The 12140-nt window shown below is 33.5% G+C and overlaps 1 protein-coding gene across 14 annotated transcripts in view; it reads right to left on the reverse strand.

The window, feature by feature from the left end:
• Nucleotides 1–11363, reverse strand: part of LOC148599485 (uncharacterized) — a 139115-nt gene extending 127752 nt beyond the window's left edge. For 7 of the 14 annotated variants that reach the window (XM_088557599.1, XM_088557594.1, XM_088557598.1 and 4 more), the window contains exon 1: nucleotides 11208–11363. In XM_088557599.1, the coding sequence (XP_088413725.1) occupies nucleotides 11208–11346 (139 nt within the window). In that variant the 5' untranslated portion in view covers nucleotides 11347–11363. Of the gene's footprint in view, nucleotides 1–1303; nucleotides 1485–4111; nucleotides 4860–7502; nucleotides 7534–11207 lie in introns of those variants that run through there. The other 7 variants (XM_088557607.1, XM_088557603.1, XM_088557602.1 and 4 more) reach the window with 5 other exon arrangements.
• Between the last annotated feature and the right edge of the window lie 777 nt (nucleotides 11364–12140).

A 12140-nucleotide genomic window follows, 5' to 3' on the forward strand; every position in this document is an offset into this window, starting at 1 on the left:
CACATCTGAAATCAGTACATGCAGTGGCATTTAAGATTTTTATGACATAAATGTTTTTCCTTCGAACCATACAATAAAAAAATGCTGAAGTCCCATAAAACAGGAGTAAGATATCAAACAGTAACACAAATTGAGGGATGGAAGACAGACTGACAGCCAAGGTGATTCTGATATAACATTCATGCACTGATTGGTTTTAATACTCAGGCACCAAGACAGGCAAGCCCAGGCCAAGCCAATCTTATCTTAATGAGGCTAGGCCATGTTTTAGGGTATGCCAAGAACAAGAGGCTCGCAGGAGCCTGAATTGCTTACCTTGTTAACTTTTTCTTTTATGTGCAAATAAATTTAACAAGAAGTTGTCAAACAGTTTTAACGCAAGAAGATTTTGGTAGGACTTATCAAAAGGATCATTTTAGCAAATGAAAGGTTCTGTCTATCTTTACAGTTTTCAAGATATCGGCTGAAAACTGTAAAAAAAACAAAAATAAACAAACGTAAAAAAAGGCAATAACTCCAACATGACTTAACAGATTACAATGAAAATTTGACCACAGATAGATCTCATCATACTTAACACTTTTACCCTTGTCAAAATTGGCTAAACCTAGTTGTTGTGGTTATATATGTAAAAAATTACTGCCCAACCCCTATGTTAAATTTTTAATAATGGCAGCCATGTATTTCAACGGATCAAAAATTCTCACAATAGTTCTATGCAGGATACCCCAAGGAACATTCATACCAAGTTTGGTTCCAATTGGTGAAATAGTGTCAGAGGAGAAGATTTTTGAAAGACATAACATTAAAAAAATAGCAAAAAAAATGTAGAAAAAGGGCAATAACTCCAACATGGCTTAACAGATTAAAATGAAAATATGACCACAGATAGATCTCATCATGCTAAACTCTTTTATCCCTGTCAGAATTTAGCTAAACCAAACGGTTTTGGAGATATATGCAAAAAACTATTGTCTGACCCCTATATTCTATTTTTAGTAATGGCTGCCATGTTTTTTGATGGATAAAAAATTCCAACATCAGTTCTATGCAGGATATCCCAAAAAACATTCATACGTAGTTTGGTTCCAATTGGTAAAGTAGTATCAGAGGAGAAGAGTTTTGAAAAATTGTTAACGACGGATGACGACGACGACAATGCCAAGTGATGGCAATGGCCTTTGGCCAGGTGAGCTAAAAAGACTATTTTTTAAACTCAATTTATAGTTACAAATTTTATCATACTCTTATATGAACATACATTGTACACTGGAAAAAAAGAACTGTTCAAGTTTACACTTACAGATTATATGCAAAGGTTCCTATTTAAAAATCCAAATTAACATAGAAATTCTTCCCAAAAAGGTATTTATCAAACACTTTGTAATCGACACTGAAAATTAAACCCATCAAAATTTACTACCTCTGGTCGTCAACTTCAAAATTAAACATACCAAAGAAGTTGATTTCTTAACGATCGAGGCATGTCAAAGATCCTGTGTGATCACAGTGACATCAATATCAAATTATATTAAGTCTTAAGTATCTGTAAAAATTAGGCACAATTTGAAATCTCTGAAGCTGTAACTGATACAATTAGAAAAAAACATGCATCAAATGCTTCACTAATAATTGTTCCCTTTCCAGGGTTTGGAATAAGCAAAGGCCCACCCGGCAATGGCCTCTGAAATTTGATACGGGCAACTAAAATTTCTACTGTGATTGTAAAGAGTTGTAAATATTGGCTACCAAAATTTAAGCTAAGGGCTTAAGGTTAAATCCCTGCTTTACATGTATTGATATTGACCATCATATTGTATTTTCTACCTATTTAAAGAAATTGGCCACTTGAACAGGAAATTTGTAAAGCCTGCCATTAAGCCTAGAAAAAATTTTGTTAAAGGTTACATTGGATGAAAAAATAGAGTAGATTCATTGATAAGATCATTTTATTTTTTAAATTATTTTATATAGACTAGCAATGATTTTATGAGGTCTACAAATAAAGCAGAAATGGGCAAAATCAGAAGTAAATATACAGTAAAAAAAGAATCGTGATGGTAGAATCTGGATTTGAAATAGCGGAATTCCACTAAAAAGCAGGAAAAAAATCATCCCTGTATAGACATTTATGGGAGGATTTCTTCACTTTAACAGTGCTCAACTAATAAATGATAGTTAAGCAGCATTTCATAAAAAATACCAACAAAATGCACTAGGGTAGGCAGAAAAAATAGGATAGGTAGGGTAATCTTAAGTGAAGTCTTCGTAAGTAGCACTCCAGCTAAGAATCATGAAAAATACATGGTTGGAAAGCCTACATATTTCTATTTTTTTAATTTTATTTAAAGTTCTCGATTAACAAAAAAATATTATGTGGTTTTTCATAGAAACCATGTTCTAAAGAGATAAAAATTATATGGAATGTACTACAGAATTCAAAATTAAGGGAAATAACTCTGTAAATGACATTAAAATTCAATAGAAACTGTGACTTATCTCCTAAAAGCAGACCGATTGAAATGAATGATTATACATTTTAGCATATAAATCTACCTATAATGCAACATAACAACAAAAATAAAAACATGGAGCCTTTTTGGGCTGTATCACATATTACAGTATTTGCATGATTCTTACAAAGACTGATACCTAAGTTCTTACTTATCTTAGACAAAATTTTAAAAACACAAAAGGACGTAAATGTTATTTATTCAGAATTACTCTTGACATCTTCAAAAAAGCTACTTCTGATTAGAAGGATCTTGATAAAACCTTGCAAACTACATCTAACCTGAAACTATTCTTCCGATAATTTTACAAATATTTAGAATGTCCTTTGCTACTACTTTTAGATTACTGATTAAAAATATCCTAAGCAAACTTGGCAAAATTATAAATGGCAAGAAGTCTAATTTGTTGAAAAGGGAGCCTAATGCTTTATGCTTTTGGCTTTGGACTTCGCTCACACTTAAGGTCACTGCCTTCCTCATATTAGGAAGTCTTGTATATTCTCATTGATCAAGACATCAATATATAAAAGCATAGCTGTGCATCATCAACAAATTTAACTGTTTATATTAGTACAAATAGGCATATTGCTCCTTCACTCTTAGGCAAAGTGTAAAATCGTATTAGAAGAGGGAGAAGAATGTTTTATTTTGCAATCTTGTGCCCTAATGGAGTCGAACATGAAACAACAAATCAAATTACATCAAGAGAAAAAAAAACACACACACACATACATATGCATTTTTTAAAGTTGTGACACATAATACAATAATATAGCGCTACATCAAATATACAAGGATACAATATCCAAAAATGATATACATGTACCACAGCAATAGAACTGAAATGATCAATTGTTTAGATGAAACTTCTGACATGTTATAAAACCATGACTTTCTAAGCCCGAAACCCTTTCTTATACAGCTATTTCAAAACTGTTAATCCTGGTGTTTGTTCAGATTCTTTATACTCAGTGAGAGGGAAAAGGGACACAATTAAAATATTTAATAAACACATTTTTCATTTAATAATTCTTTGTCAGCTATTGCTATTTATATATTTACATATTAATCGTTGGTATTGAGCAAGACTTACACAATATACTAGCACAAGTGAATAATTAATCATATACTGTCTGCAATATTACATTCATATATATCTCAATATGTTACTTTATGAATTATGTATGACTACCACCCCACCCCACCCCACCCCCCTTTTTGGTGGCATTCACGTTACCTTTGGGTGACAACTTTAATCGATGTTATGTATGAATAGAATTGTCACCCAAATAAACGAAAAGACGATATAACATAATTACTTTTACTGCTGTGAGCTCGTGAAATCCATGTAAATTCAAAGTTATTTCCAACCAAACCGCTTCTTACTCCATACAGACCTTTATCGCAGGAGAGTTATCGGAAAAGGAATATCTAAAGACCAATGTCTTGGGTCGTTTTGAGAAGAGTGTGACAAAGATGTTTTAACTTATACTGCTATATGCCACTTAGATGAACTACATTCAAACCAATGAACTTAATAAAATGTAATATTTAGTGCTAAAGTTGGATAAAAATAGGAATAACACAAAATGTCTTACCTTTCTTATCGACTTGAAAAGCAGGTTGTTCAAGCGACATTTGTTTCTTATCCATGCCTTGTTGGAATAAGCTGGGAAAGGGTATATAAAAGGGTGCACTCTATTCAATTCATGCTTGTAAAGTGAACTATAATACATGCAGTCACTCAGTTTCAAGTCAGTCGAATTTTTTTTCACGCTGTATTGTACACTGTCTATGTCTATTAAGTGTACTTTTTGGTCTCATCTTTCATTCAACACAAGATTGGATTACCTGATTAATCGTATATCCATCCAGTTTGACACCTGAGTTCGTATCTCTTTGATCTAGGTAAGGATGTGTATTATATTCTTTGATCTGTAGATTGTGTATTGCCTATCTGCATGTATCGGAACTTGTATTGATGTACCGAATTCCAACTGTATATACGAGAGTAACGGTATCCTTAATGTTCAGTCTACAATTTTTCTTTTGAGTGGATGTATTTTAATAAAATTGTCAAACTATCCAATTTTGTCACAGAATGAAACGGAGCACACGGAAATATAAAAAAAAATATGGACACAGTCTACAAATATTATATTATCATAGCGATTGAACAATTTAATAATCCTTAAAATACAAAATAGAAAGAAAAACACACCACAAATGGTACATTAAGCAATTTCACAAGATGAAGCCAAAATAATTGAAGCAAGAATTAACGAAAGGATCATGAACATTCCGAATATAATTGTCGTTCTCCCCTCAAAGACGTTTGTAGAGCTCACATCATCTATAACGTGCGCATTTCACTGCTTCTAAATGCTAATTTGAGGCGACAAATATAGCAATTACAATCAATACCAAGGTTCACAAAATATACTATACTGTCCCTTCATAATTTTCTAATTATCTCGATACATACGCCCCCGACAAAAAAGTTAGATCCTCCTCAAAATCTAAAAGGTTTGGAAAAAAATCAACTCTCCGAAAAATAGTTTTGTAGCTAAGAGTGCGAAGAAAATAAGTTCAAAAGTAATTTGAGACGCAGTGTTGTTTGGTTGCGCAGGTAACGGAATTGGCAAGAGAAAACGAAAATAGCGTTGCGTATCTATAGACTAGGTACAGGTTTCTATACCTAGGAAAGTGATTAAAATCAATGCATGCACCTTTATCGCTCCGTACACTTTGAAGCTGTATGATAATTATATTCTTACAAGCTTAATGTTAGCAAATAGATCAAACGTACATTACTATTGGACGGCTTTCACATTCTCAGGAACGGTGCAGGATTTCAGGTTGGGTGTTAGTAGAATGAAATGACGAGCGAAGCGAGGCAAGATCATTTTCTGAGCTAGGATTGGTGAAAAATCAAGATTTCACGCAAAAAAAAAATATATTTGTTCCCGATAATAGGATTGGGGAGGGGCACGCCCGTCTTTGAATCCGCTCCTGATTCTTATAGTGCTGGGATTGGAACTGTAAGATTTAGGCAAACGATCAGTGTTTATATATGTATTCCCCTTTTTGATAACTTTATGCAATAATATATATCCAACATGAGACCCCATACGCGTTTTGTTTCCATGGCGGATACCGAAATTCCGAAAAAGTGGATGGGATGCACCATTGATTTCCAGTTTTACTATTTAATCATCCAAACTTTTCGAGCATAAGGTGGGCGCCCACCCCCACCTGGTTCTCAAAGACTGGAAGTTTATAAATAACCAAAGATAATATGCAAAAACTACAAGTATTTCATATGCATGTACACTGTGTGTTTTGTGAAAGAGTAATCAAGGGAACCAAGGTTATAGCGGTAATCAAAAGAATATATTCCAGGGACAAAGACCAGACATGAAAAACAGACATACACAACAAAGAACATAAAGTAACTAAAATCGTACATACAAAGTAACAAAAGTAAATGAGCAACTCGGACTCCACTAAAAACTGGGAGCATGGACCAGGTGCACCGGTAGGGTAAGCGTCCTCTGCTTTTCTAGAAACACCCGCCGAGTTGCTCATAAAAAGTCAAGTCCGGGGTAGACAAGCGGAGAAAGGAAAACTATGACCCGTTGAATAAATCAGTTTTCATGGTGCTGATGGATACACCATAACGATCCACGAGTTCATGATGACGACCATAAAACTTCTGTAGTGATGAAATAAGCATAACGAACATCAGACTTTTCCGTGGAGCTATATAATATGATATGATATGGTTTTTATTGCTTATATCAATTATCCACTTATGCAGTACATATAATTCTGCGCTTATCAGATACATTCTTTTATTTTGTAATGGACACACATGGGCTTATGTATATTGGGTAATCAAAATTACCAGATACACACTCCCTCTGTCTGGGGATCTTGAATATTCACTGTATACGCATGCCCCTGTGATGGACCAAGGAGTTCTGGCAAAGTTCCAGGAACCCCTTTTTTATTTTTTTTCTAAAATATCAACCTATACATTATTTCGTTTAGTACTTGTCATTACTTATATCTTATGTTTCAATGACACTTGATACTGGTATTCCATTTGTCAATACATACAGTGATCGTATGCTGCAGAATTGTGTTTTGGCATGCACTAGGGGATCAACTGTTTAATAATGAGCATCAGGATGTAATTCCTATTTTTTTCATTTTTAATCAAATTTGATCCTGCATTCTTTTTACTTATGGTTGTTAATGATTGTCTGGGCTTTTAAAAAAGTAAATTAAAATGATTTAAAGGAATTAAATAAATCAAAAAGGCATTAGTAGACTTACGCTAGGCGATTTGATATAAAAGAAAACACAGAATAGATTCGTCCCTCACAACTAGGGTCACACACTTGATTAAAACAAAAGATGCAAAAATTGGAAATTTTAAATGGCGTGTGTTAGTCATGCAGGAGTAATGATCAAAAACAGTGATTATTTAAATCAGATTATACCCAAGGGCAGTTTGGAATCCCGAGCGTTTCAGAATTCTGAGAGAGTGGACAGGGAGATGGGGATACGGAGGTAATGGGGACGGGAATATGTGGTTGAAGAAGTGAAGAATGGTGTTGGAGAAGATGGGGAACGGTTCTTGAATGGGCAGGGAACGGGGAGTGAAAAATACGGGATGCGGGAATTATACATGGCTGAGAACAATAACCGGAGCTAAAATGAAAGTGGCCTAGAAGGGTTGGTCAGGAGGTAGGGAGAAGGTGGTTTAGGGGAGGGAAACAGGTGAAGTACCCCTGTCCACCCCCTCAATTCTGATTGACTGCGGGAAAACAATTGGTCTCAAACATATGAGTTGGAATTATCATAGAAATTTCGAATTGCCCGGATTCCAGTGGTTTTCATTGTATTAAGCGTGTTAATGCCCGTGCACATAGTCACAAAATATATATATGAAAAAAAAAAATAAAAGGATCTGTGACTTACCGGTAAGAACAAACATTGTTGTTTTACAAGAATAGTGCAATCCGTTTTGACCAGATTAATGCATCAATCCACCTGACCAGTTCAGTGTCCAAATCTTTATGGTCCATTAAATTTATGGATTTATAGTCTCTTCAGCATTTGAGATTTTCATTTCAAATACTGGTATCAAATTTAACGGCAAACATGGTATCTTTGTCATTAGATAAATTTCCTAATACAGAACGTATTCTAATTCTGTAAACAATGTTAACGTAGGCTTTAAACCCCAAATACGAACACTTTGTTGGCAGCAAATTGCAAAAGTTATTATTAGAAATTATTTATAATTATCTGCGTATTGTGTCCTACCATAATTGGTTTTAAAAAGTTTTACGTACATGCAAAGTTCTAGTTTAAATCTGTTAAATCAGCACACTGCATTTTTTAAATGTTACAACAACATGGACAGTTATTGGTTTCTTCTATTTTTTGTTTTAGTATTAGAATCAAACTTTTTTTAAATGGAGTTTGATCTTGATCTGAAGTCGTAGGATTACACTGGTCTGTATTTCATTCAATATTTGTCATTTCAAATGCCAGTGGAAGGGGAGAATCCGAAGGGGAGACCCCGGGTTTGAGATATTTCTCGCCGTTGACTGAAAGCTCTGTCTTGTCACAGTTTGTCATGGTAAGATTTCTTTGACGCATTGATTTCTTCCTCGAATTATTCTGTACCAACATTATAAAATCCCACATTTCCTTGTTGACATCTTCTTAAAATACACACAAAAACGAACGAAAACAATTCTTTACACAGAGCTTGCTGTAATTACGAAGACTTTTTGTATCACTCTTTCTTGTGTATATGTCTGTTTTCCATCTCTGGTCTTTGCTCCTGAATTAAATTCTGTTCATTGGTTCCCTTGATTACACCCTATCGGTATTTTACTATTTCAGTCGAGTCAAAGAAAGATAAGTCATGTTTACTATGCTATTAAATTTATACTACGAGTATCATAGTGTATAAATGTGATAAAAAGTCGCAGTGCAACATGTTGACAAAGAACTTACCTATCAGCCAAAATATTTATTTTACGGCGCATATGATGTTAGCGAAAGCTGTGGCGGAAACAAAAATAAAAAAAACAAAACAAAAAACAAAACAAAACAAAATACGCTCCCCTCTTCTTGGATCTGCATATTGGTAGATGATACGGTTTACCGTATAGTGTAATTTCATTAGATAAACAATGGAATCCTTCACTAAAGTTGTAGAATACATAATTTTAAATACACAAAAATGTAAATTTTCGTTATAATTTTATAGAAAGGATTCGGTCTGCATATCACATATAATAACTTCAAAGGATCGTCATCAGCACATCGGATCCCGGAGAGGGTTCCGGAGGTCGGATTCCCATTTAGTTGGAAAACTTGAATATAAATTGCCGTGCTGAATTCGGACAAAAATGAGCAAATAATAGCCTAGCACCCCTTTCCTTGAATCGCTCTGGAAACGCCCTTTTCCAAAATCTCGGGATTCGCCCATGCAAGTTAATTGTAATCTTGAAAGAAAAGAGGAACTAAAATGTGATGGTGCATAAGGTCAATTATTGTGATACTAAGTCTCTATTGCAATTATGGACACACCATGAGATGCTATATCTACATACACGTACAAAACGACATAAAGGAAAATGATGAACCCAGATATTTTGAAAAGGGCGTTCTGGACTTTAATTTTTCAAATTCACGAAAATAACAAAACTGTTCCATCCAAAGGGGAATATCCATCCCCGAACATCCGCACTAAACTGCAGATATTTTAATCATTAAGCAATACGTCTTCTGTCAAATAAAAAAATGACAGAAAATTGGCAATATCTTTCAAGAAAAAAAGGAAATGAATGCACACTTTCAACGCATGTCATTTGGGTTTATAAATACTTAAAATGCGTTTGAGCGTTGGCTTAATTCTCAAAAAGTTTGTGAAACAATTATGTACAATGTTTAAATTTTAAAACCGTGGAATGTTCAAATTTTACCTCAATTACCCTGAGAATACACTATTATTCATGTAAAATAAAGACGTTTTTCGCCCCAGTGCTCTTGTCTTAAACGGATAGACACTTCAATTGTGGAAAGACAGTTTATTAGAAGTCAATTTTAAATTAACAAAATACATTGTCATTTTGAATTGTTAGTATCTTATACGATTAGCATGATTCAGAATACTAAACGCCACCAAGTACATGTAACAAGGTATTTAATTTGTTTAAATCTGTAACGAGACCAGGATTTCCTCGGGGGGCGTCACTATAAAAAAGTTAGAAGAGGTATTTTGATTAATTATACTACCGGTATTATATACTAATGCTAATTCAATACAAGAAATCTCACAAAACTGAATCGAGTTTTATTTTTCACGGTTGATATATGGCAAAAGTGTCTTTTATTCTGTTCATATCTAAATGCACACTTTAATGCACGCGCATATTTTATGTGTCAGACCGTTTAACCTATCCTGACATTTAAGTGCTCACATTCATAACTTGTGACCAAGGAAATAAATAAATCCTTGTTGTGACTGACAATGCACAAACAATTTTCAAAATGGAATACAACTTAACTGCATTTCTTCATATGTCGGTTTTGGAAAAATGTATACTCCAGGGCGGACCCAGAGAGCTTAAATAATAATAATAATAATAATAATAATAATAATAAAAATAATAATAACAAAAACTTTATCTCGAGAGGATTACAGTTAGTTTACACAGCTAGTCTTCCCTGGGGCCCTCATACTATACTAAAACACTCGCACATCTAAACAAAATCTGATTTGACAATATCAAAGCACTTCAAGATGATACAATATAGAACAATAAAAACAGTGTAAATAGCAACAATTTCATCTTTTATAATACTCTGTTCTGAAGTCAAACGGGAGAGTTCCAGAAAAAGGTCGGTTCAACGCAAGAAATTTGTTCTTTTATTGCGCAAGATTTTGATTGAATTAACAAGATTTCTAAGAATAAGAGGCGTTTTTATCCATGAAACCCCACTGACCCGCAATCATACTCGTACATATAAAAATAATGTTATCCACGATTGTAAGCTAAAGGTTTAGTATCAACATCTGGGAAAAGGGAACATTATTTCTCTTTTGATTTTAGTCAAATTTTGCTAATATCATAAGATTTTAAATTCTCATTTTCTTTCAAGATATGTCTTACGTGTGTTTTAGGTATCTTGATAACTGTACATATTACTTTACATACATCTTATAAACTGTATGAAGTTTTTAAAGAGAAAAAAAAACGCAATTACGGAGTACTATACACAGGCACCAGACTTATTGTAGCCAATGAATGACTGTTAGTCTTGGATATTTATTGGAGGAAGGGGCATATAACAGTCTAGCATATAGTGCTTGGTGGAGAATTATGATTTTTTTCCCGCTCAAAACAAAACGTGTCTGAAATGCTAACGACCTGTAATGATTGATCAGATAATCTATTACAATAAATAAATCACTTCAGCTAAGTAAGTATTTGCTGCAGAGTTTATACTCCCTAAAAAGATACATAATAATGCGCTTTTGGTCAATATGCGTAGACACGATTTTTTTACCAAGAACGATACAGAAATAAGGCATTAAGGGTTTGTTGTAATTAGTAAAGTAAATGTACAAAATTGGCACCAGGATTCTTATAAACAACTTACCAAAATCAGTTCCACAGTAGTTACTTCCGGTGTACATACAAGTGCTCGTAAATGGCTCGTAGTAGTGGTTGAAGGTGGGTCGAGGAAGCAGCATATATGGTGTATATTTCCCATTGATAAATGTATAATTACTGGACATTTTCAATTTCTTTCTATGTGCTGCTTTCTAAATTCCAAAGCTTAGAATTCTAAAATACACTAATGACTTATCATTTCAAGTATCAAGCACGCGCAAGTTCATTATAATTCATTTTCACAATATCTTCCCTTTATGCATAAATCCTGTTTGAAGTTTGAATGTTATCATAATTTTTGAATATTTACTAATTCCATTGTAAACATAGATAAAAGGTTTCAAAAGACTTCAGTCACAAAACGATATCCCAAACACCACATGTATAAAATTGGACATCCATGAATACTATAATCCACTTTCAAAATTACTAGTGACACACATTTATAAGTGAAATACTCGTATATGGTTTCATTGGTACAATATTAACATGTTTGTATTGTATTCGGAAGTTAATGTAAATATTATCAAATGTGCAATGCTAGTGCAATTGTCACAAATATTTCCAGTCATTGAAAAATACAGTATTGTAACATAAAATCAAATATCCAGTTCAGTCACATTTCCAATGATTGTATTCGTTTTATAAATATATATTTACTCATCGAAACATATTTTCAATCTTTTTCACTACTTGTAATTAAGTTCACCATATATTATAAATAAATATAACAAAACATATATAACAATCCCTTTACTCTTTATGTGGTCAATGCACCTCCAAATAAACAATATTTAAAAAGACAAGTCAGACTTAATGTGGTTCCAATATTCCTTTGTCGACACTTTACACAACGTGTGAATCTAGAATTTGAATGTGAACTTGAAACAAAGACGCGGAAACGTTAAATAGCATGACT

Source organism: Perna viridis, chromosome 13 (genome assembly GCF_037379345.1).
Source record: "Perna viridis isolate PV_CMFRI_1.1 ecotype Kerala chromosome 13, ASM3737934v1, whole genome shotgun sequence".
In the NCBI taxonomy this organism is placed as follows: domain Eukaryota; kingdom Metazoa; phylum Mollusca; class Bivalvia; order Mytilida; family Mytilidae; genus Perna; species Perna viridis.